We start from the raw sequence: 22,040 nt of genomic DNA on the forward strand, positions 1-22,040 counted from the left end.
CTTCGTTCCTTTCTCCCTTTCTTTCTTTCCTTCGGAAAGAAATAACAGAAACTCAGCCAAAAAACCCTAGCACTGTAAAGCCTACACCACCGCCGCAAGGAGCGGCATACTGCCGCCGTCCGTCGCACTCAAAGTTCGCCGTCCGTCCGTCCATCTAGCTTCCCTCGTGCTCCAAGTCTTCAACCCCGGTTCGCTGTCACCGATCGCAGCTGCTTCCTTGAGCTCGGCGTCCGTCGTCTTTGTCTGCTCAGCCGCGCTTCCTCCGCCGTTTGTTTGCCGTTCACGTTCGCGTCTTCGTTCAGTCGTCGTCTTCGTTGGCGTTCTTCGCCGTTCACGTTCGCTTGCGTTCACTCGCCGATCACCGTTCGAGTTCGCATTCGCGTTCGTCTGGAAGCGACGTTGCTCTGCTTCAAACTCTGCGACCAACCCGCGCGCTCCTCCTAGCCGTCGAACTGCTCTCTTTTGTCGCCGCCGTGAGTTCCCTAAACCCGCCACCAGACAATACACTCACACAACTCCAATATTCTGCTTCTAAATCTGCAAATTCTGATTTCTATTACAATAAGTAACTATTTGATTTGGAAGTGGTTTGGATTTTTTTCATAGACTGAATTGAAGTATACAATAGTAACGGTCTCTTCTCTTTCACATTGATATTAAGCTTTGATTTCTCTTATTTCGTTTTAATTTTACCGCACTCAACATGTTTGATGAAATGTTTTAAATATATTCTGGTTGGTTTTATAATTTCTAGCTTTTAGAAATTCAGTTAGATGATTGCATGTGAAACTAGAATAATTGGATCTTAGTAATTAGGAAATTTTAGCTGCACAAATAGCATCTTTGCAGAAAACATATTAGCATGATGATACCACTTGCATTAGTGTTCTGGTAAATTTTAACTGTTGTTGTAAACTTGTTAATTTGCTAATTGTTCTTGTGTTGTTCTGTTGTTCTTCTGTTATTTTTATTTTATTTTATTTTATTTTGTTGTGATTTTCTGTTCTTGAACTTGTTAAGTTGATAATTTGCTAAATTGTTGGGCTGCTGTTGTTTTAATTTGCTAAATTGCAATTGTTAGGTTGCTGCGATTTAATTTGTTAGATTCTCTATTTAGGTATTGTTCTTGTTTATTTGCTAAATTGTTGTGTATTTATTGTTGTCTTTGAGATTATTGTGGTTCGATAACCGGTCCGGTTTTCAGAACCTTCTGACACCTAATTCGCTGAAGAAAAAATTTAAGGCAGGGCGGCATAGCTCCCACTCCCGCCTCCCCTGCATTCTTCTTCTTCGTGCTTTGCTGCTTCATTCGTCCTTCAGCCGGTCAGCCACCAGGCACCAGCCAACCAGCCCTTTCTCCCTTCTTCCCTTTTTTCCTCTCCTGCCTGCCAGCCTCACAAGTTACTACCAGTCCACCACGATTCTTCATCGATCACCGTCGTCGTTCATTGCCAGCAGCAGAGAAGCCTTTCAGCAGGTAACTGGTAAACCTTGATTTTAATTCTAAAACTCCATTACTGTTATTAACTTATTGTTATTGTTGTGAAATGTGAAATATGGCGGTGATCGAATAAATCTTTTGAAAAAATAAAAAATTAGAGATAAAAAGTAAAAGCATGATCTGAAGCAGCTGCTTTTGTCTTGTTAAAAGGCAAAATTATTTATTTTCTTCGTGTAAAATTTACATTTCATGGCTGAAATTTTCCTAGCATATAGGAGCGTATGAAAGTAATTCTAAAATTGATATTAGGCTGCATCAGGATTCAGTAGTAATGTAAAAAGAAGTTAGTTATAGGATATCTATCCATTTCAGGAGCTGCTTTGTGTGTATATTCTTAGAAGTAATTATTTTTGTGAAACTTTATCCAAATTGATGCATTAAACTTGAATTTTTGTGTTACAGTGCGAAATTTTGTTTGTACATGTATGTAACATTATAACTGAAGTACCTTGTAGCTCTTTGAATTCCAGTGGAGCGAGGGAATTGTACCTGGCTAGGCGCAGCACATTGCTACAGTTCAAGTTCCTTGTTCCCTCAGTTCTTGATGTTCATAGACCTTTTAGGTCAAACGTCAACCATTTGCTTCTTCATAAAAACCAGATCTTCTCAGCAGAAGTATATGGATTGATTGCAAGTTTGTATTTCATTTATATAAACTTTTTATTTATTTATTTATTTGCTCCATTGATTTTTCTGATACATTATGTAGTTGATCATTAATAATGGAGTAGACACCAAATAAAGTTTATGTTCTGTTCAAAGTGACACATTTTATGGAGCTCCTAAAAAGGGCTAATTCTCTGTTCCATTTAATATTTGGCTTCTCAGCGTTATTTTTATTTATATATATCAAATAAATTTCAATTCAATTGTGTTTAAAAAAACTTCTAATAATTTTTTGGGGGGTATTTCTTTTCCCTTTTCTCCCTCAATAATAACTCAGGTTTTGGGTTTACCCTTTATATTGACTTGTTCAGATTTTTCCAAGGTTTTGGTTGCAGTGCCACACCACAACACCATCCCCTATAAGGTGGTGAGCCAGCTTCTTGCCTCTTTGCCAAATCCACAATAAGAGCTTTGCAACTCTGAAACCTTTTTGTCGGTTCCAATGGAGCAAGCTGAATTGGATACCTCAAAACCACCGAGTTTTCCTCCTTACCGCCGATCACACTTACGCAGCGAAACATACCTCACTCTCACTCGAATTTTCTCTCATCTTCCTGCCACACTTGGTACGTTATTTTAAATCAAAATGCTTCATGTAGCATGTTCTTTTGGTCAAGTATTAGTTGTGTTTTAAAAATTTGCAGTTATTCTTGTGCTTTGGATTGTATGGTTTTTGTATTTGTTTTTTTTTTGTTATGTTTTTTGCTTATTTTGATACTATTTTTACCTCTTTGCACATTTTTTCCCCTTAATCCAATCTGAATATTGCTTAAATTTTGGTTAATTGAACTCAATACATTTTACTCATCAAGTGTTGTCTCTACTTTTTTAACTTACTTATTGCTTGTGAAATTGACATGGAAGTTTGGTTGTGGATAGGGATCAATTTCCTGTTGGTTTCACTTTGATTATACACTTCTTCAAATTTATTTGCCTCTATCATGTTTGTTTTAAATTATGGTTATTTCTTTTCCAAGATAATGGCAATGGTAAAAAGAAGCCAGAAAAAAAGGAAAAGGGACCCGAGTTCCCTGAATCTGTTGGTTCTGATTTTATACGTCCCATGAGTGCTGTCCCGATCGAAAGCATACAGGAGTTTGACGAGACTGTTGAAGGGACTGGAAACAAGGGCAGGGTATGTGTTGTCAATGATATTGTTTTGGGTGATATAGAGGAGATGATGGGAATAGAAGAAGTTGAGGATACTTCGAGGACGCTGCTGCAGGACAGGTGTAACGATGCAGATAAAGAGCAACAAAGGATAATGGATGAGTTGGAACTGGTTGTGAATGGAACACAAAATATTGTTCGTGATAGTGGTTTAATCTCTTTGAGTGCAGGGTCAGGTGAGGAACAGAATGGCAGCAATGCAGGTGAGATGCAAGTACAAGGCTCAACGGATTCTCTTCCAAATTCTAAAGAAGCTGAAGTTGAGAAGGTAGAGCTGGATTATGAAGATGAAAGGCTGCTGGATTATGATAATTTGGAAGATAAATGTGAAATGAAAAATGAAAGAAATTTAGAAAAGTCAACTTGTGTAAACAATGCATCAATTTCTTCAAATATTCATATTGAAAACGAGGACATAGAAGAGGGAGAACTTGTTGGAGACTTTGGAGTGGATTGTAATTCGTTTGACATGCCTACTGCAGATTCATTTATTCCTCAAACGAAAATTGATGAGGTTCAGAACCCCGAAAGTATTAATATGGGGAATACAGAAAAAGAAGGTTTAGGCAAAGAAATAGGTAGTAAACCGGTTACTGACGTATTGGAAGAAGACTCTGACCAAGATCATGGAAACCCTGCTGCATCAGAGGTATGATCTTTACCTGGGTGCACTACCGCTTAAACCCACTTCTACGGTATTAAATGACAATCATTTCTTATATTTATAGATAGTCAATTAATTTCTTAGTTTTCACTGGCAATAACAAATCTCATATTTGACAAGAAACATGACATGACCACCCTTCCTGTTATTATTTTAGTTTAGCAATTTCAAAGAAAGTCATAACAGTTATTTTTGTTCCCGGACCACAATGTGATTCAATCTCCATTCCATTCCCATAAACCTCAAAAAGTAATGTGTGTATCCGAAAATTGGTTCCTGTAGTTCTCAGTTATCATGAACTTTGTTGATTTTTTTTAAACTATTTAGGATATTAAGCATTATTAATTTAAAACTGATATTCTCTATACCTATATATAAAAAGGATTTGAATCCAATACCATTGACATTCAAGATCTTTCCATCTTGAGTATTCTCATATTGTTTACTATTTTACCCATTAACAATAAATAAATAAAAAAGGTAGATTATTAGGCACTTGTATTGGTTTAAGAGTATGGTTGTTCAGTTTTCTCTTGTTCAATTTTTTCATCAACAGAAGGTTGATGTCAGCTGTAAAAAAAAGCGTGGCCCTGGTTCTGCGGAAAAGAAAGCAAAAAAGAAGGTATTCTTCTGATATATTGAGTTCTCATCCTTTTATGTCACCACAATGTTAGTCAATTTTACATTATTTGGATAGAATAATTCATAAACCTGTTTTTTTAACAAGTGACTGATCCCATTCTTTCTTGAACTTCATTATGTAGAAAAAAGCGCGGAAAAAACGGGCAGAAAAGAACAAACAACTTGGTGTTAAAAGGTTGAAGTTGTCTCTAGTACAACAGAAACCAAAAACCATCTCTTATTGTCGCCATTTTCTTGTTGGAAGATGCTATGAGGTTTGTTGTGTAACTATAAAATGTTTTTCCCCCCTTATACTTGCATCGAGTTGTTTCCACTTTCATTCTTTTTTTTGTTTTTCATATTTTACTGTCGAACTTTGCATGAGAGCATGAGAAAATTTTATATTTGTGTTTTGATACTATAATTAACTGTGATCCTAGATGGTAATTGAGATATTCATTTCTTATAATATGGCAACCTGCTCGAAGTTCATTTATATTTGGGACTAATGGTAAACACATTACATGATAACAAAATCCTATGATTCAATAGATGTTTTTTTATGCAAGATTTCTATATTAGAAAGTTGAGTTAGAAATTCTGTAAAATTTCCTCATTTCCAGTATTTCTTTTATATGACATGAATTGACATGAACCCTTGTAAATTTGTGCAGTAGCAAGCCTGTGATTGTTTTATGGGTATTATATTTTTGTAATTAATACAATATATACTATATTTTAATATTCAAAATTATCATATTATTTTGGTATCCTTTGCTTCATCTGATACAAAAATTTGGCAGGGTGACAAGTGCCATTTTTCACATGATACAGTGCCTTCTACCAAATCAAAGGTACTTTTCTTATCTATAAGTTACTATCTATTGATTTTTCATCAAGACATTTCAGGACTTGAGAAATATCCTGTGAACTAGACTTTCTAACTGCTGTTGAACAATATTGATTTTGAAATTGCAGCCATGCTCCTTTTTCGCTCGTCACTCCTGCATGAAAGGGGATGACTGCCCTTTTGACCATCAACTCTCCAAGTATCCTTGTGTTAACTTTGTGTCCGGAGGTTTTTGTGTCAGAGGTGATGCATGCTTGTTTTCGCACCAGGTACCACATCCACTCTATATTACTTCCTGTAAAATGCTTGTGTTTTCAATCCAAATACAAATGTTATTGTTAGCATATATAATTAGGATAACTAGGTTGTGCATTATGTGTTAGCTTTGAGGAAAATTCCCAAAGGGCAGCAGGTCTATAGGCGCAAGAGGTTCAGGGACAGTTTTGTAATTAAGCAGAATCAGGAAGTGGGAGAATTGAGTGCCTTGTTTCCCTTTGCTTGTTTCTAGTTCTCTTCTATCTTCTCTTCAAATGTGATCTGAGATTCTAGACTCATCAGTCTGGATGATACTATACTACTTCTATTCTGTGTGTTTGTGGTTTCTTGCATTAAGTTTTTAGTGAAACTGTATATTCATATATATTTCATTGTTTAATACTTAGTGTCTATGTAATTTAGCCTCTCTGTCGGTGAAACACGCATTTTAAAAGCCTTTTTCATTTTTGAATCTCAATAGTTATCAATCGGTATTTTCAGATGCATGTATGTGTATTATTATAATTTTAATTATTCTCACTTAAAATGGGCTTTATTGATGCAGTCACCAGCCAAGGAAGATTTTGCTACACCTTCAAGGGTTCACAAACCAGGAATGGAATCTCCACACTTTTCAGGAAACACAAATTCCAACATGCCACCTAACATTCATGGCTGTAGTTCTATCCAACAAAACCATTTGATCAATCCTCCAAGAGTTCATTCTGACATCAATTCGGAACATAAAGCGACAAACACTGTACAGAAACAGCTTAAGCTTGCATCTAAAGGAGTTAGTTTCGTCGATGTTGCAAAGCTATCATTGCCTTCTCCTACTACGCCAAAGGAAGGCATGACCAAAGTTGGCTCATCCTCTTCTGACCAAAGTACATCTGGAACAAATCAAACCTTGGTTGAAATTCCAAAGAAATTGCCAGCTAGGATTCCAAAGGGAATTAACTTTCTTGCTTTTGGGAAAGATCCTGTGTGCAGTTTTAAGAGTTCTGTTAACTCCCTTGTAATTGGGGAAAATAGTTTCAGTTTGTTTGATCATACTAGTTCATCCTTAAAAGATGCAACAAAAGGAAGAGTACCACCGACTGATTTAGTCTCCGGTGAGATTTCTGGTAAAAATCAATCGGTGGCAGAAAGTATAAAATCGAGTTTTCCAGGAAAAGCTTCAATGAATGATGCTTCAACTGGTTTACAAGGTAGCTCTCATGTGGATGACGACGGAAGTAAACCAGTCCAAGAGGCAAGTGGGGCATCTGATTCTTTTCAAATTTCCGCAGCAACACTGTCGCCATTTATGCGTCTGGTTTCTCCTTCATCTTCAGAACAGCTACCATCTAGAAAGGAGCTCTTGTCGACTGTCTTGTCATTTGCAGCAGAGCATGAATCAGTTATCAAGATGAAAGATTCTGCTGGCACTTCAACTGCATAATTGGGTGAGAACTGAGAGTAAGGAATACAGTAATAGCAGTTCAAGGTAACAAGGTTGTTAGAATCTTTCATTAAGTGTATTTTGGATCTTATAGAATCAGTTAATGATATGATAGTTAATTGTATATATAATGTAATTTATATGCATATATTTCATCGTGCTTGTATAAACTAATCTTCATCATGTAGTCTAGACTTTCCGTGTTTTTCTTCTTTTTCTTTCTTCTCACTTGGCATCGAGAGTCGAAAGCAAAATTTATCACTTTGTGGCAGTAGAGTTGAGTTGACCAAGGGTTAGAAATGGATTGGATTTAGGAATAAAATTAGAATTAGAAAAAGGGGTTTGAAAAAATTTGGTAGTTTTTTGGTGTTAGGATTGTATGGATTTGATTTATGATGAAAGGTGCATTTCTGGTACACTCTTAGACTTTTATGTAGCGTTTGTTTTTAGTGTTTTTAGTGAATGAGCATTTGTTTTCTGAAACTTTGACGGAAAGATTGAGACTTAATATTGTGTTTGGTGACAGAGATTAGAACTAAAATTTCAGCCTCTTCAATATTTTGGAGATATATTTTGGAGATATAAGAGACTGAAATTTTAATAATATTTATTTCCAAAATTATCTTCATTCCCATCCTTCTTCTTTGCTTTTGGTTTTCGTTTCCTTCTCCTTTTCTTCTTTGTTGTCTCTTCCTCTTCTCCAGATATTTGGGTGCCCTTCATCAAATATGAGAAGCCTTTCATTTTATGACTTCAATAAGATCTTCTATTGTTTGTTTTTAGCATGAAAAATTATATCAACTTGTTATCATAGATTTGGTGAATGCTATACTCACTATGAAGGGTTGAGAAAGCCATGAATGCCACCAAGAACAGCACAAATAGTGGAAAATAAGGGGTTTCTTTCTGCTGCTATTGCTCCACTTCCACCTCTGCATGGTGGTAAAGTCTGAAACTTTGATCCAAAGGATATTCAAAAAAAGAAAGAAAAAAGCATATAACAACTGAAAAAGAAAAATCAACTTTAGATTTATGATGGGTATAATATGTGTTTGATCATTGATTCAAAGATAGTGCATGTGGCGGTAGTGATGGATTGGGACCTTTTAGATTTATTACAATTGGGACAAAAGACATTTGAATTGTGTTGTCATAACTAGCTCTTCTATGCCCTTTATTTTATTTTAATGGAAAATACTTAAAAATTGAAGGATGTTAATTACAACCAAGAAATTTGAGGAGAAAAAAAAGAAGAGGAGTATAAAAAAAAATTCAAATAATTTATTTGTTTTTGTCATTGTATTTATCTTAAGTTAAACAGGTTATTGGGACATATTCAGTTTTGTATATTTTATATCAAATATAATACAATGATTTAATTTAGTCACTGTCTCTTGATATTTTTGTTTCTGGTCCAAATGCAATTTTAGTTATTAGGTGTTAGATATCCCCACCTAACTCATTTAACCTATTTCTATATCAACATCTAACTTATATTTATTCAATACTCTTTTTTTTTTTTTTCCAAATCCTATTAAATGCTATTATTTTGCAAAGATATTCCATAAATATAAAAATTTAGTTATAAAATCAGTCAATACATATATGCTTCAAATAATTTATCCTATATACTAATTAGTAATAAAAATCATCAAATATTTTATAATAGATTAATAAAATTTGTCATAATAGAAAATTTTTTTTATAAATGTTAAAATATGTATTTCTATACGAAAATTATTTTTCTGTTTGTGTAATAGAATTCACTACTCTACTTTATATTGCTATGAAACAATTATTGTTTTAATGATTTTTAAGTCCATTAATAAAAAAAAAAGATTTTCAAGTTTTCTATTCTGTTTTCAAATTTGAATTTTGAGTAAAAAATTACACACGTAATAAAACATAGGATACTTATATTCGAGCTACAAATACGATACATTAAGCCATTTTTTGGGTGCTTAATTTTCTTATCAGTTATATTTACATATTTTCAAAATTTAATTGAACAAGTTACATGATCCCACAAAAATAGAAAACGATCCAAGAGATGTGAGACACTAGTACTAATACATAATGTTCTTTACTCTTACTATGATAGTGTTTTATAGTATAAGGAAGAATTTTAACTGTTCTTGGAATATTATTATTTGAGCGATTTTAGTTGTTGATCTCAATCTAAAAAAAAAAAAAAAAGAATGCGGAGGGAGAGAAAGGAAGAGGAAAAATCAGAATAATATATTAGTGTTTGAATAATAATTCTGACTCTAAGATGGTCACAATCAAATTTTATGCACAACACACATGTAATGTGGTACTGTAATGCATCATTTATACTCTATTCTGAATTCGTGATTTTTGAATAATCATTGATAAGTTGTGTTGTTAAAATTATTGATAAAAATGATTTTACTATGCTATTGTTGTTGTTTTTAATTTCTGAGTCTACTATTTTTTAATTTTTGTTGATAGATTTATTGATTTTAGGGTTTAAGATAATTATTTATTGCTATTTTTCAACTTTTGTTACGGTTAAACAAATTGCTTGAACTGAATTATGTGTTTCAAGATCCTCTGAATTCCGGATTTCTTTTCGAATTAAAGGTTTTGACATTAAAAAATTGCCCCTTTTTAAGAACTATTTTTTGCAATGGAGCTATTCAATATCTCTCAGAAATTGAAATTTCATAATTGCTTTAAATTAAAAGAACTTATTCCAGTCACAAAGACCAATGAGGATGTTCTTTCAAAATTGGAGATACTGCTGCTAGCTAACTTGTCAAGACTCAGATGTGTAACTATAGACACAGGGGTGAAGCTAGACAATATTTAATAGGGAACAATATTTTTTTTAGTTTTTTATTTTAATTAAAAATAATAACTTAAACTTAGAATTAACTTTTTATAAGATAATTGAACATATCATATATTAAAATAATTAAACACAAATATCTCAAAACTAATTTTAAATATTGTAAATATAGGTTACATACTTGCTTTTAGAATCTTCAAATACTATTCTATTTCTTTTTAGACATTTTCTACAAAATTATTAAAAAAATGTATTATGTTTCATGTAAATAATTTAAATCACAACAATAACTTATGCAATGAAAAAAATAATAATAATATTATTAGAGCTGAAATAAGTTAAAATTTGTAATTTAAATACACAATTGAACTCGACGTTTTTTCTTTGATTCAAAGTCATCTATTATTGAGAATTTACATAGATAATAAGATAAATTTTATGCAACTTAACTAAACTCAATTTATTTTATTTTTTGTAAATCAATAATATCAATGTCACAAACAATTAATACGAGAAAAATTAAAAATAATACAAGAATAGCATTATAATTACATGATCATCATCTTCAATTTTTTTTAAAACCTAAATTAATATTATAAGATTATAAACTAGATAAATAAATAAATATATAAATTATTCAAAAAAAACAAATAAAAAAATAACTTATAAAAAAAATGAGAGATAATAATCGAAGACCAAAGACTACTTATTATTTTATAAGTTGTAATAATAATAAAAATATCGAATGATGTTTTGTTTTCTAATTAAAAAAAAAAGGGAAGAATGGAAGAAGTAATTTGTTGGTTTGTTGTTGCTGCCCTTTTAAATTTTTATTTCTAATATAAATTAAGATTTTTTTTAACTAAGTATATGACCTATAGCCTAAATAACACAAGTTTTTAATTATTCTTTGTTGTATTGAATAAGAATTAGGGACAATCATACATTTTTTAAAAGAGGAAAAGATTAGATATTATTTTTGGGATGGGAGGCATTCTTTTATTTTTTATTATATTTGTAAACAAATTTTTTTCTTTTAGGAGGGTCACTACCTCCCCTATTTTATAGGTAGCTTCGCTCCTGTTTTATAGACATAACATTGAGATGGTCTAAGGAAACAAACTTAAGATCCATTAGGGGGTCAACAAGAATGGTGAAATGAGTCAATCCAAGATATATTTTTACCCTTGAATGAGTTTACATTTTAGCCATATTTCTTCATGATTTGCATTAATGTTTTATGAAGAAATAAAAAGCGAGTCGTGCGTGTGCATGTTGTATTAGAATATTTATTTGTAATTTATTTATTATTTTATTTTAAAATGATCTTTTTGTTGAATCATTGTTGGACCAATTGGATCAATGAACTAATAAATCAGTGACTAAAGCGGTTTGATAATCGGTCTGATTTTTAGAATCTTAAATTTTAAATAAACGCAACCCTATTATACCCGTAAGTTGAAAATATTCCAACCCTAACCCTGTCATTCTTAACTTGCGGGTATCTAACCATATCTGCAGGTACCCGACTCTACTTGCAATTGACCAAAAAGATGTAACATTATTATATAACTTGATAATAATTTAAAATAAAACTAATTTTTATGTAAAAGAAAAACGTATTAAATTATCAATTAATGATTTTTCTTTTAGTAGCTAAAGATATTTTGCATTTAATGAGAGATCCTTGATTCAACATCCACTTGAAACATATTTTTATATAAGTATATAACATATACATATATAAGGTGTAGGTTGGATGGGTACCTGTGCGTAAGGTACATGTTGCCACCCCTACCTCCACTCCTCCAGCTCGGGGTGTGTATATGGTCCGGTTCAGTCCAAATTCAAACACTTTAAAAGCTAATTTGGTATGATTTTACGAGGTCTAGAATTGAGTAAAAGTATCAAAAATAGACTCGGTTATCATTTAAGACTAAGTCCAGATCAAGGCAAATCCACCTTTATCTGACTCATATGTATTCTAAAAGAATTAAAAATGGTATATATACTTTAAATTAATTTCAATATTATGTTATATTAATTATAAGTTTATTGTTTTATTTTTAATTACACTTATTAAATTAGAAAATAAATCAAAAAAATATGAAATTAAAATTTATGGACAAATTCAAATTCAAATATAAATATTAACTTCTCAATAACAAATATATTTTTTTAATAAATAACTACATCAAAATTAAATTTATCAAAATCCGAACTCCACTCATTTAGATTCGATTTTAGTAAGACCTAAAAATATAATTTTATTATATCTAAAACCAAATAAAAATCTCAAACACCTAATTATTTAACATCAAGTCCGAATCAGGCGAAGTCAACTTCACTCGACCATGTACACCCTTACCTTACCTCCAGCTCTAAGACATTTCTTGTGAGATCTGCAGCGCCGTTCTGTGTTCTCACATCCATTGCCATATCTTCCATGTAAGTTGTGAGGTTCGTACCGTCCCATTCTACCTTTCCCTTTCTTTCTCTTCGACTCTTACTGTTTTAGTCCATTGATATTGTGTCCTTTGAGTGCGTTTTGTATTTTCAAAAAGAAAAAGAAACTGAATGTCGCACTTTATCTTGTAGATTAGGTTTCACTGTGTTGCCGTACTATGTAATTGTTGTTGTATATATATATATATATATTTGGCTGTGTATGATGAATATTCCTGTTGTTAAAAAATAAAAAGTGGAGTCATAACTTATAAGTCAAAGAACTTGCTCATCCTTGTAGTAGTAGCCTTCAAGCATTTGATTATATAAGTTATCAATTAGAATATGAAATTTAGCGTTAGTTTTGTATTTTTTTCAGTAAATTTGACAGCGTTAATGATAATTTCTGGGATTTAATTGATTTATCCAGTAAAGTCATACCTTTTTTATTCATGTATAATACGTGGAGAGCTCGTTTCCTGTAGTGTTTGTTGATTTTCCTGACTTTGTTCTATTAAGCCCGACGTTTTTGACTGGTTAGGATGTTCTTTTTGTTTTTAGAAATTGTCTAATTGGATTTGTCTTTTAATTTGGTGCATAGATTAGGTTGTGTTCGTCATGGAAATGGTTGTCAATAATTGATCATCCAACAACTGTGATTTCTTTGATTAAAGGTGAGAACTGTTATTTTTAAATATTTCATATCTTATTTGAAAAATGTGTTATTTAGATATTCTTTTATTTTGTTTCTTTGCATAACATGTTTTTATCTTAGTATAATGTCAATCTAATTAAATGATGTTTCGTACTTTGATACTTACGGTTAGATTTACATGTTAGTTTCAGTTTATTGACAAAATGATTTTGACATTGTTTTTGTCATTTTATTCGGTTTAATATTGACCGTAGAAGAATGGATCCATCGAATTATCTTGATGTCTCAAGGATTGCATTTTGGTTCAAATGGCACTCCATCCATATTCTCTCGTGGGTCTTCTCGTTCCCTTGATGATGAAATTTTAGAAGATATTAAGAGAGTTATGCCTCACATGTCTTCTCATTCCCCTTTGATTCAGCGGTAAGGAAAAGCCCTAGTTCTGCGGAAAAGAAAGCGAAAAAGAAGGTATTCTTATGATATATTGAGTTTCCATCCTTTTATGTCACCTCAATGTTAATCAATTTTACATTATTTGTATAGAATAATTCATAAACCTGTTTTTTTAATATGTGACCGATCCCATTCTTTCTTGAACTTCATTATATAGGAAAAAAGCGGAAAAACCGGCAAAAAAGAACAAATAACTTGGTGTTAAAAAGGTTGAAGTTGTCTCTAGTACAACAGAAACAAAAAACTATCTCTTATTGTCGTCGCTATTTTCTTGTTGGAAGATGCTATGAGGTTTAAATGTTTTTCCCCCTTATACTTGCATAGAGTTGTTTCCACTTTCATTCTTTTTTTTTCCATATTTTACTGTCGAACTTTACATGAGAGCATGAGAAAATTTTATATTTGTGTTTTGATACTATAATTAACTGTGATCCTAGATGGTAATTGAAATATTCATTTCTTATAACATGGTGACCTGCTCGAAGTTCATTTATATTTGGGACTAATGGTAAACACATGACAAGAACATGATAACAAAATCCTATGATGAAATAGATGTTTTGTTATGCAAGATTTCTATATTAGAAAGTTAAGTTAGAAATTCTGTAAAATTTCCTCATTTCCAGTATTTCTTTTATGTGACATGAATTGACATGAACCCTTGTAAATTTGTGCAGTAGCATGACTGTGTCATTGTTTTATAGGTAGTATATTTTTGTAATTTATGCAATACATGCTATATTTTTATATTCAAAATTATCATATTATTTTTGCATCCTTTGCTTCATCTGATACAAAAATTTGGCAGGGTGACAAGTGCCATTTTTCACATGATTCAGTGCCTTTTACCAAATCAAAGGTACTTTTCTTATCTTTAAGTTACTATCTATTGATTTTTCATCAAAATATCCTGTGAACTAGACTTTATAACTGCTGTTGAACGATATTGATTTTGAAATTGCAGCCATGCTCCTTTTTCCCTCGTCACTCCTGCATGAAAGGGGATGACTGCCCTTTTAATCATCAACTCTCCAAGTTTCCTTGTGTTAACTTTGTGTCCGGAGGTTTTTGTGTCAGAGGTGATGCATGCTTGTTTCCTAACTGCTGTTGAACGATATTGATTTTGAAATTGCAGCCATGCTCCTTTTTCGTTCGTCACTCCTGCATGAAAGGGGATGACTGCCCTTTTGATCATCAACTCTCCAAGTATCCTTGTGTTAGCTTTGTGTCCGGAGGTTTTTGTGTTAGAGGTGAATGTATGCTTGTTTTCGCACCAGGTACCACATCCACCCTATATCTCTTCCTGTGCTTGTGATTTCAATCCAAATACAAAGGTTTTTGTTAGCATATATAATTAGGATAATTAGGTTGTGCATTATGTGTTAGCTTTGAGGAAAATTTCCCTAAGGGCAGCAGGTATACAGACGCAAGAGGTTCAGGGACAGTTTTGTAATTAAGCAGAATCAGGAAGTAGGAGAATTGAGTGCCCTGTTTCCCTTTGCTTGTTTCTATTTCTCCTCTATCTTCTCTTCAACTGTGATTTGAGATTCTAGACTCATCAGTCTGGATGATACTATGTAATTTAGCCTCTCCTATGTAGTTGAAAGTTGAAACACGCATTTTAAAAGCCTTTCTCGTTTTTGAATCTCAATAGTTATCAATCGGTATTTCCAGATGCATGTATGTGTATTATTATAATTTTAATTATTCTCACTTAAAATGGGCTTTATTGATCCGGTCACCAGCCAAAAGAAGATTTTGCTACACCTTCAAGGGTTCACAACCTAGGAATGAAATCTCCACACTTTTTAGGAAACACAAATTCCAACATGCCACCTAACATTCATGGCTGTGGTTCTATCCAACAAAACCATTTGATCATTCCTCCAAGAGTTCATCTTGACATCAATTCGGAACATAAAGCAACAAACATGGTACAGAAACAGCTTAAGCTTGCATCTAAAGGAGTTAGCTCCGTTGATGTTGCAAAGCTATCGTTGCCTTCTCCTACTACGCCAAAGGAAGGCACGACCAAAGTTGGCTCATCCTCTTCTGACCAAAGTACATAGTACATCTGGAACAAATCAAACTTTGGTGGAAATTCCAAAGAAATTGCCAGCTAGGATTTCAAAGGGAATTAACTTTCTTGCTTTTGGGAAAGATCCTGTGTGCAGTTTTAAGAGTTTTATTAACTCCCTTGTAAATGGGGAAAATAGTATTGATCTGCTCCATAATATAAGTTTCAGTTTGCTTGATCATACTTGTTCAACCTTAAAAGATGCAACAAAAGGAAGGGTACCACAGACTGATTTAATCTCCAGTGAGATTTCTGGTAAAAATCAATCTGCGGCATAAAGTATAAAATTGAGTTTTCCAGGGAAAACTTCAATGAATGATGCTTCAACTGGTTTACAAGGTAGTTCTCATGTGGATAACAACGAAAGTAAACCAGTCCAAGAGGCAAGAGGGGCATCTGATTCTTGTCAAATTCCCGCAGCAATACGGTTGCCATTTATGCGTCTGGTTTCTCCTTCATCTTCAGAACAGCTACCATCTAGAAAGGAGCTCTTGTCGACTGTATTGTCATTTGCAGCAGAGCATGAATCAGTTATCAAGATGAAAGATTCTGCTGGCACTTCAACTGCATAATTGGGTGAGAACTGAGAAGGAATACAGTAATAGCAGTTCAAGGTTGTTAGCTTCTTTCATTAAGTGTATTTAGGATATTATTGAATCAGTTAATGATATGATAATTAATTCTATATATAATGTAATTTATATGCATATATTTCATCATGCTTGTATAAACTAATCTTCATCATGTAGTCTAGACTCTTCGTGTTTTTCTTTCTTCTCACATGGCATCGAGAGTCAAAAGCAAAATTTATCGCTTTGTGGCAGTAGAGTGGAGTTGACCAAAGGTTAGAAATGGATTGGATTTAGGAATAAAATTAGAATTAGAAAAAGGGGTTTAAAAATTTTGGTAGTGTTTTTGTTAGGATTTGATTTATGATGAAAGGTGCATTGCAGATACACTTAGACTCTTACGTAGCAATTGTTAGTGTTTGTTTTCAAAGCTGGAAGATTTAGACTCATTATTGTTGTTGGTGGTAGAGACCTGAAACTAAAATTTCAACCTCTTTAATATTTTAGAGATATAGGAGACTGAAGTCTTAATAATATTTATTTCCAAAATTATCCTCATTCTCATTCTTCTTGGTTGCTTTTGGTTTTCTTTCCCCTCCAGCCCTTCTCTTCTTCTTTGTTGTCTATTCCTTTTTCCCAGATATTTGGGTGACCTTCATCAACTATGAGAAGCCTTTCATTTTATGACTTCAATAAGAACCTACATTGTTTTTTTTTTTTTTTTTTTTGCGTGTGAAAAAATTATATCAACTTGTTATCATAGATTTGGTGAATGCTATACTCACTATGAAGGGTTGAGAAAGCTATGAACGCCACCAAGAACAACACATAGTGGAATATAAGTGGGTATAATATATGTTTGATCATTGATTCAAGGATTCCATCTGGCGGTAGTGATGGATTGAGACCTTTTAGATTTATTAGAATTTGAACAAAAGGCATTTGAATTGTGTTGTCTTAACTAGCTCTTCTATGCCCTTTACTTTATTTTAATGGAAAATATTTAAAAATTGAAGGATGTTAATAACAAGTTAACAACCAAGAAATTTTAGGAGAAAAAAAATAAAAGAAGAGGAGAAAGGAGAAAGAAAAAAAAAAAAGTATTTTAGTAATTTTGTTTATTTTTACAATTGTATTTATCTTAAATTAAACAGGATATTGAGATATAATTTAATTCTGTATATTTTATACCAAACATAATACAAATATTTAATTTAGTCTCTGTCTTTTGATTTCTATCTTTCAGTTTCAATTTCTCTTCCAAACGCAGCTTAAATTATTAGGTGTTATCTATCCTCACCTAACTCATTTAACCTATTTCTATGTCAACATCTAACTTATATTTATTCAATACTCTTTTTTTCCCAAATCCTATTATATGCTATTGTTTTACAAAGATATTCCATAAATATAAAAATTTAGTTATAAAATCAGTCAATATATATATATTTATATATGATGCTTCAAATAATTTTTCCTATATATTAATTAGTAATAAAAATCATCAAATATTTCATAATAGATTAATAAAATTTGTCATAATAGAATAATGATTTTTATAAATATTAAATTTGTATTTCTATACAAAAGTTGTTATTCTGTGTTTGTGTAATAGAATTCACTACTCTAATTTATATTGCTATGAAATAATTATTTTTTTAATGATTTTTAAGTCCATTAATAAAAAAATAAGATTTTCAAGTTTTTAATTTTTTTTCCAAATTTTGAATTTTAAGTAAAAAATTACACAAATAATAAATCATAGGATATTTATATTTCAGCTACAAATTCACTACTATTAAGCCATTTTTTGGGTGCTTACTTTTCTTATCAGTTATATTTACATATTTTCAAAATTTAATTTAACAAGTTACATGATGATACAAAAATAGAAAACGATACAAGAGATGTGCAGTTGAGACCCTAATACTAATACATAATGTTTCTTATTCTTACTATGATAGTGTTATATAGTATAAGAAAGAATTTTAACTGTTCTTAAAATATTATTACTATTGTCTATTGTTTTAGTGATTTTAAGTGTTGATCTCAATTATAAAATATATAATATTAATTAAAAATAATAATTAAAATTACTAGGGGTAAAAAAATGGATAATTTTATTTTTTAATTTTATCTTTTACAGTATTTTATAATTCCAATTTTATCCTCCACTCCACCAGCTATAAAAGCAACTTAATGAAGACTTTAACAAACCCTAAGACATTCTTGTGAGATCTGCAGCGCCATTCTGTGTTCTCCCATCCATTATCCATTGCCATATCTTTCATGTAAGTTGTGAGGTTTGTACTGTCCCAGTGTCTCATTCTACCTTTTTCTTTCTTTCTCTTCGACTCTTACTGTTTCTTAGTCCATTGATATTGTGTCTCTATATATATATTTTACTATGTATGATGAATATTCCTGTTGTTGTTAAAAAAATAAAAAGTGTAAGTCATAACTTATAACTATAAAAGTCAAAGAACTTGCTCATCCTTGTAGTAGTAGCCTTCAAGCATTTGATACTATATAAGTTATCAACTAGAATATGAAATTTAGCGTTAGTTTTGTATTTTTTTTTTAGTAAATTTGACAGCGTTAATGATAATTTTTGGGATTTAATTGATTTATCCAATAAAGTCATACCTTTTTATTCATGTATAACACGTGGAGAGCTCGTTTCCTGTAGTGTTTTTGTTCTATTAAGCCCGACGTTGATGACAGGTTAGAATGTTCTTTTTATTTTTAGAAATTGTCTAATTGGATTTGTCTTTTAATTTGGTGCATAGATTAGATTGCGGAAGCTTTTTCATGATGGAAATAGTTGGCAATAATTGATCATCCAACAACTGTGATTTCTTTGATTAAAGGTGAGAACTTTTATTTTTAAATATTTCATATCTTGTTTGAAAAATGTGTTATTTAGTTGAATAGCATGTTGTTTATCTTAGTATAATGTCATTCTAATTGAATGATGTTTCAGACTTTGATACTTACTATTAGATTTATATGTTAGTTTCAGTTTATTGACAAAATGATTTTGATGTTGTTTTGGTCATTTATTTAGTTGAACGTCGCTTGTTCTTTTATAACTTAATAATTGTATTATCGCCAATTATTTATACTTATTGCAGATTAATTATCTATATTTTTTGGTCAATGTGGATTTGAGTCTATGTGAATTTGAGTTGTGTTTCTTTTTTCGTCTGTCTTTGGGCTCTTCTGTCTTTATTTTATTCATTTTTTTCTGTCACCTTTGGCCTCTTTCTACCTCTCTCCTATCTGCCTGTCTCAGTCCTCCCTTTTTGATTTTTTTTAAATACCTGAACCAAAAAAATCGACACACACTTACTTTCTACATTAGATAGAAGTTTTTTAGAATATTTTTCTGTTTTAGTGACTCATTCACGGTACAGATTCGGTATACGGGACATGTTTGTGGCATCGAAATGCCAGAAACTTACCGCTTTTTAATTTCTATATGGAGGGCAAAGTTGTGTTGGACTCGGTTATAGAGGAGGGGGAGCTTTACCTGTATGTGGTGTCAGGTAAGGAAGAAATCGGACCATGCATTTTGAGTCAGCTTTTTCAGACGGTCCGAATTATATATGGGAAACGGACCATGCGGTTAGTGGCTCCGTCGCCCGCAAGTGACTCCCCCAAAGGTGCACTTTTTTTCAACATTAATTCATACCCAACATCTGTTTTCACTTTTACTCCATTCCCCCAAAGAAGAACCACTGCTTTTTCTTCTTTCTTACTCGTTCTGGATCTTGCTTTGCATGATGAAAGTAAGTTCAAAATGCCAAAAAAAATGTAGAGATGTTGATCGTCCTGAACTTCATATCATACATTATTTTAGTCATTTAAAATATGTAAGTTTTTTAAAATTTTTTTAATATTTTATAATTAAAATTATTATTATTGGGAAGTTTATTATTATTATTGTTGTGAGAACTTAGAATGTTTATTATTGGTTTAGGCGAGATTACATTATATTTTTTTTGGAATTTTTTAATTATAATTGCTATTATTAGGAAGTTAATTATTTTTTTAATTGTTGTTAGAATTGAGTTTAGGAGTGTAAATGGTTGTTATTATTTTTATCTGATTATGTTATCTTTTTTTTGGAATTTTTTTTAAAGTTATAATTTTTAAAGTTATAATTATTTAATTGAATTTTATAATTAATTTTAGAGATTATAATTTTAGATATTATAATATTTTTTTGTGTTACCGTGAATTAATAGACAACTAAGCTAGAATTGTTAATTAAATAGGAGCGTTCTTAGTTTAATAAGAATTGGAATTATGTATTAGTTGTTAGTGTTAATAGTTATGAATAATTTTTAGGATTAGTAAGTTAATTTAGAAGTTAAAAGGATTTGTTTTAATTGGTTTTGTTAAAATAATTTATGATAATTGTGTGGTTTCAATCAATATGTTGTTGAGTTACTGTAAAAGATCTTTTATTAATGAGACTTAATAAATTGGTGGGTTAGTACATAGTTACTAGTATATGTTATAATTAGGAAACAGATTAACGAGTTGACTAATAATAATTTGTTTTGTTTTTGTAGAATTTAAGGATGTTGACATGTGATTACTCAGTTCCACCGGATCGATACAATGAAAGGGTGGAGGGGCACTTACAAAAATTGTTTTTTATCATGCATCTCAGATTGGAGTAGTCCAATGTCAGAAAGCACTGGTGAATGCTCTAATCGAAAGGTGGCATCCAGATACACATACCTTTCACCTTTTGATTGGTGAATGTGCTGTGACGCTTGAAGATGTGGCAATAATTCTTGGTCTTCCAACGGACGGTCTTCTAGTCACAGGGATGACAATGAGTAGTTTTGAAGCCTTGGAGGCGGAGTGTTTACACCAGTTTGGAGTGGCACCTAGTAAGTCGGCATGTAGAGGTACGTGAAGTGCCACATTATGTTGTTGATTGGAACGATCTTGTTTGGGGACAAGTCTGACGCAGGTGTGCATTGTAAGTATCTACCACTGCTTTGTAATTTTGGGAGTATTGGACAGTACAGTTGGAGATTGGCATGCTTGGTACATCTATACAAGGCGTTATGTAAGGCATCTCGTTATGATTGTAAAGAGATCGATGGTCTGCTAACATTTCTATTTGGTTGGGCTTGGATCCGCCTGCCATATCTAGCGCCGCTTCCTAGGGAATCCCGCAGTTTTCCGCTTGCAAACAGGTAATATTATCTTACAGTCAACCCGTATCTTATTATTTAGAATTCAATTGTGTTAATGAAATAAGTCATGTTAGGTGGCGTAATTGGGAGCGTAGAGACCGTCGCTATAGATATCTTACGCTTGCTCACTTTAGGAAGGCCTTAGATGATCTTCAGGAAGGTCATGTGTGTTTTCAGGTAGTTCCTCATCAAGAACAGAATCTAGACAAGGCACACGGAGAAGTCGTCATTGGTCCTAAGAATCTTAACTGGATCACGGCCCCGACTCATTCATTCTAGGTGATGCAGTGGATAAATAGGTATAATCACGTTCTGAGCTTTCCGTGCCTTCACAGGGTACCTTGGATACTTACAAGGACTGGTATCGGGCAAAATTTGGGGACCGTTTGAATTTGTCTAGCCTTGTTGTTTAAGAGAATGATGAGGGTAATTAGGATATGGATGTTGACAATCAAGAGCAGGAGCCACAGTCACCTCCACCATCCCCTCCACTTCCGAATCCACTTTCACAGGAACAACCTATGTCCTCAAGCCAATATGTATGTATCTCAAACACAGTTTATCCAATCGTACCCAATACATCAGTAGCATTGGGGTATGCCACAGTTTGATCCAGGAGGAGGTTCTTTTAGCCAGTTG

General features: G+C 32.2%; 3 protein-coding genes across 26 annotated transcripts; all 3 read left to right on the forward strand.

The window, feature by feature from the left end:
- On the forward strand, positions 9 to 16,254 carry LOC107617351 (zinc finger CCCH domain-containing protein 65). 7 transcript variants are annotated; one of them, XM_016319099.2, is made up of 10 exons: positions 9 to 473; positions 1,171 to 1,477; positions 1,957 to 2,116; positions 2,490 to 2,733; positions 3,145 to 3,986; positions 4,558 to 4,623; positions 4,766 to 4,897; positions 5,426 to 5,476; positions 5,601 to 5,741; positions 6,293 to 7,382. In XM_016319099.2, exons 4-10 carry the CDS (start codon positions 2,610 to 2,612, stop codon positions 7,169 to 7,171), a joined length of 2,235 nt encoding a protein of 744 aa, XP_016174585.1. In that variant the 5' UTR covers positions 9 to 473; positions 1,171 to 1,477; positions 1,957 to 2,116; positions 2,490 to 2,609; the 3' UTR covers positions 7,172 to 7,382. The 7 variants fall into 7 exon arrangements, with proteins under 7 accessions (XP_016174585.1, XP_016174586.1, XP_016174588.1 ...); XM_016319100.2 differs by having other exon boundaries at positions 1,205 to 1,477; XM_016319102.2 differs by having other exon boundaries at positions 1,232 to 1,477.
- On the forward strand, positions 12,288 to 15,663 carry LOC107617350 (zinc finger CCCH domain-containing protein 8-like). 18 transcript variants are annotated; one of them, XR_002353472.1, is made up of 7 exons: positions 12,288 to 12,443; positions 13,030 to 13,102; positions 13,338 to 13,415; positions 13,505 to 13,551; positions 13,694 to 14,240; positions 14,345 to 14,395; positions 14,501 to 15,663. XR_002353472.1 is itself a non-coding variant. In XM_021110620.1 (7 exons), exons 3-7 carry the CDS (start codon positions 13,364 to 13,366, stop codon positions 15,374 to 15,376), a joined length of 387 nt encoding a protein of 128 aa, XP_020966279.1. In that variant the 5' UTR covers positions 12,296 to 12,443; positions 13,030 to 13,102; positions 13,338 to 13,363; the 3' UTR covers positions 15,377 to 15,663. The 18 variants fall into 18 exon arrangements, 6 of the variants coding, with proteins under 6 accessions (XP_020966279.1, XP_020966282.1, XP_020966280.1 ...); XM_021110620.1 differs by lacking the exon at positions 13,694 to 14,240 and having other exon boundaries at positions 12,296 to 12,443; positions 14,672 to 14,813; positions 15,282 to 15,663; XM_021110623.1 differs by lacking the exon at positions 13,694 to 14,240 and having other exon boundaries at positions 12,296 to 12,443; positions 13,341 to 13,415; positions 14,672 to 14,813; positions 15,282 to 15,663.
- On the forward strand, positions 19,750 to 21,814 carry LOC107617349 (protein MAIN-LIKE 1-like). The gene is made up of 6 exons (XM_021111763.1): positions 19,750 to 19,809; positions 20,763 to 20,819; positions 20,864 to 21,107; positions 21,173 to 21,401; positions 21,476 to 21,578; positions 21,737 to 21,814. Exons 1-6 carry the CDS (start codon positions 19,750 to 19,752, stop codon positions 21,812 to 21,814), a joined length of 771 nt encoding a protein of 256 aa, XP_020967422.1.

The sequence above is a fragment of the Arachis ipaensis genome, chromosome B09 (genome assembly GCF_000816755.2).
Source record: "Arachis ipaensis cultivar K30076 chromosome B09, Araip1.1, whole genome shotgun sequence".
NCBI classification, from domain to species: domain Eukaryota; kingdom Viridiplantae; phylum Streptophyta; class Magnoliopsida; order Fabales; family Fabaceae; genus Arachis; species Arachis ipaensis.

Coding starts and splice junctions, on each gene's coding strand:
- LOC107617351 (XM_016319099.2), top strand. CDS start 2,610: ATGGAGCAAGCTGAATTGGATACCTCAAAACCACCGAGTTTTCCTCCT. Junction 2,734..3,144: donor TCATCTTCCTGCCACACTTG/GTACGTTATTTT, acceptor TTCTTTTCCAAG/ATAATGGCAATGGTAAAAAG. Junction 5,477..5,600: donor TGCCTTCTACCAAATCAAAG/GTACTTTTCTTA, acceptor TTGAAATTGCAG/CCATGCTCCTTTTTCGCTCG.
- LOC107617350 (XM_021110620.1), top strand. CDS start 13,364: ATGTCTCAAGGATTGCATTTTGGTTCAAATGGCACTCCATCCATATTC. Junction 13,552..14,344: donor AAAAGAAAGCGAAAAAGAAG/GTATTCTTATGA, acceptor AAAATTTGGCAG/GGTGACAAGTGCCATTTTTC. Junction 14,814..15,281: donor TATGCTTGTTTTCGCACCAG/GTACCACATCCA, acceptor TCCGGTCACCAG/CCAAAAGAAGATTTTGCTAC.
- LOC107617349 (XM_021111763.1), top strand. CDS start 19,750: ATGCATTTTGAGTCAGCTTTTTCAGACGGTCCGAATTATATATGGGAA. Junction 21,108..21,172: donor TAGTAAGTCGGCATGTAGAG/GTACGTGAAGTG, acceptor AGTCTGACGCAG/GTGTGCATTGTAAGTATCTA. Junction 21,579..21,736: donor AAGGTCATGTGTGTTTTCAG/GTAGTTCCTCAT, acceptor GTGCCTTCACAG/GGTACCTTGGATACTTACAA.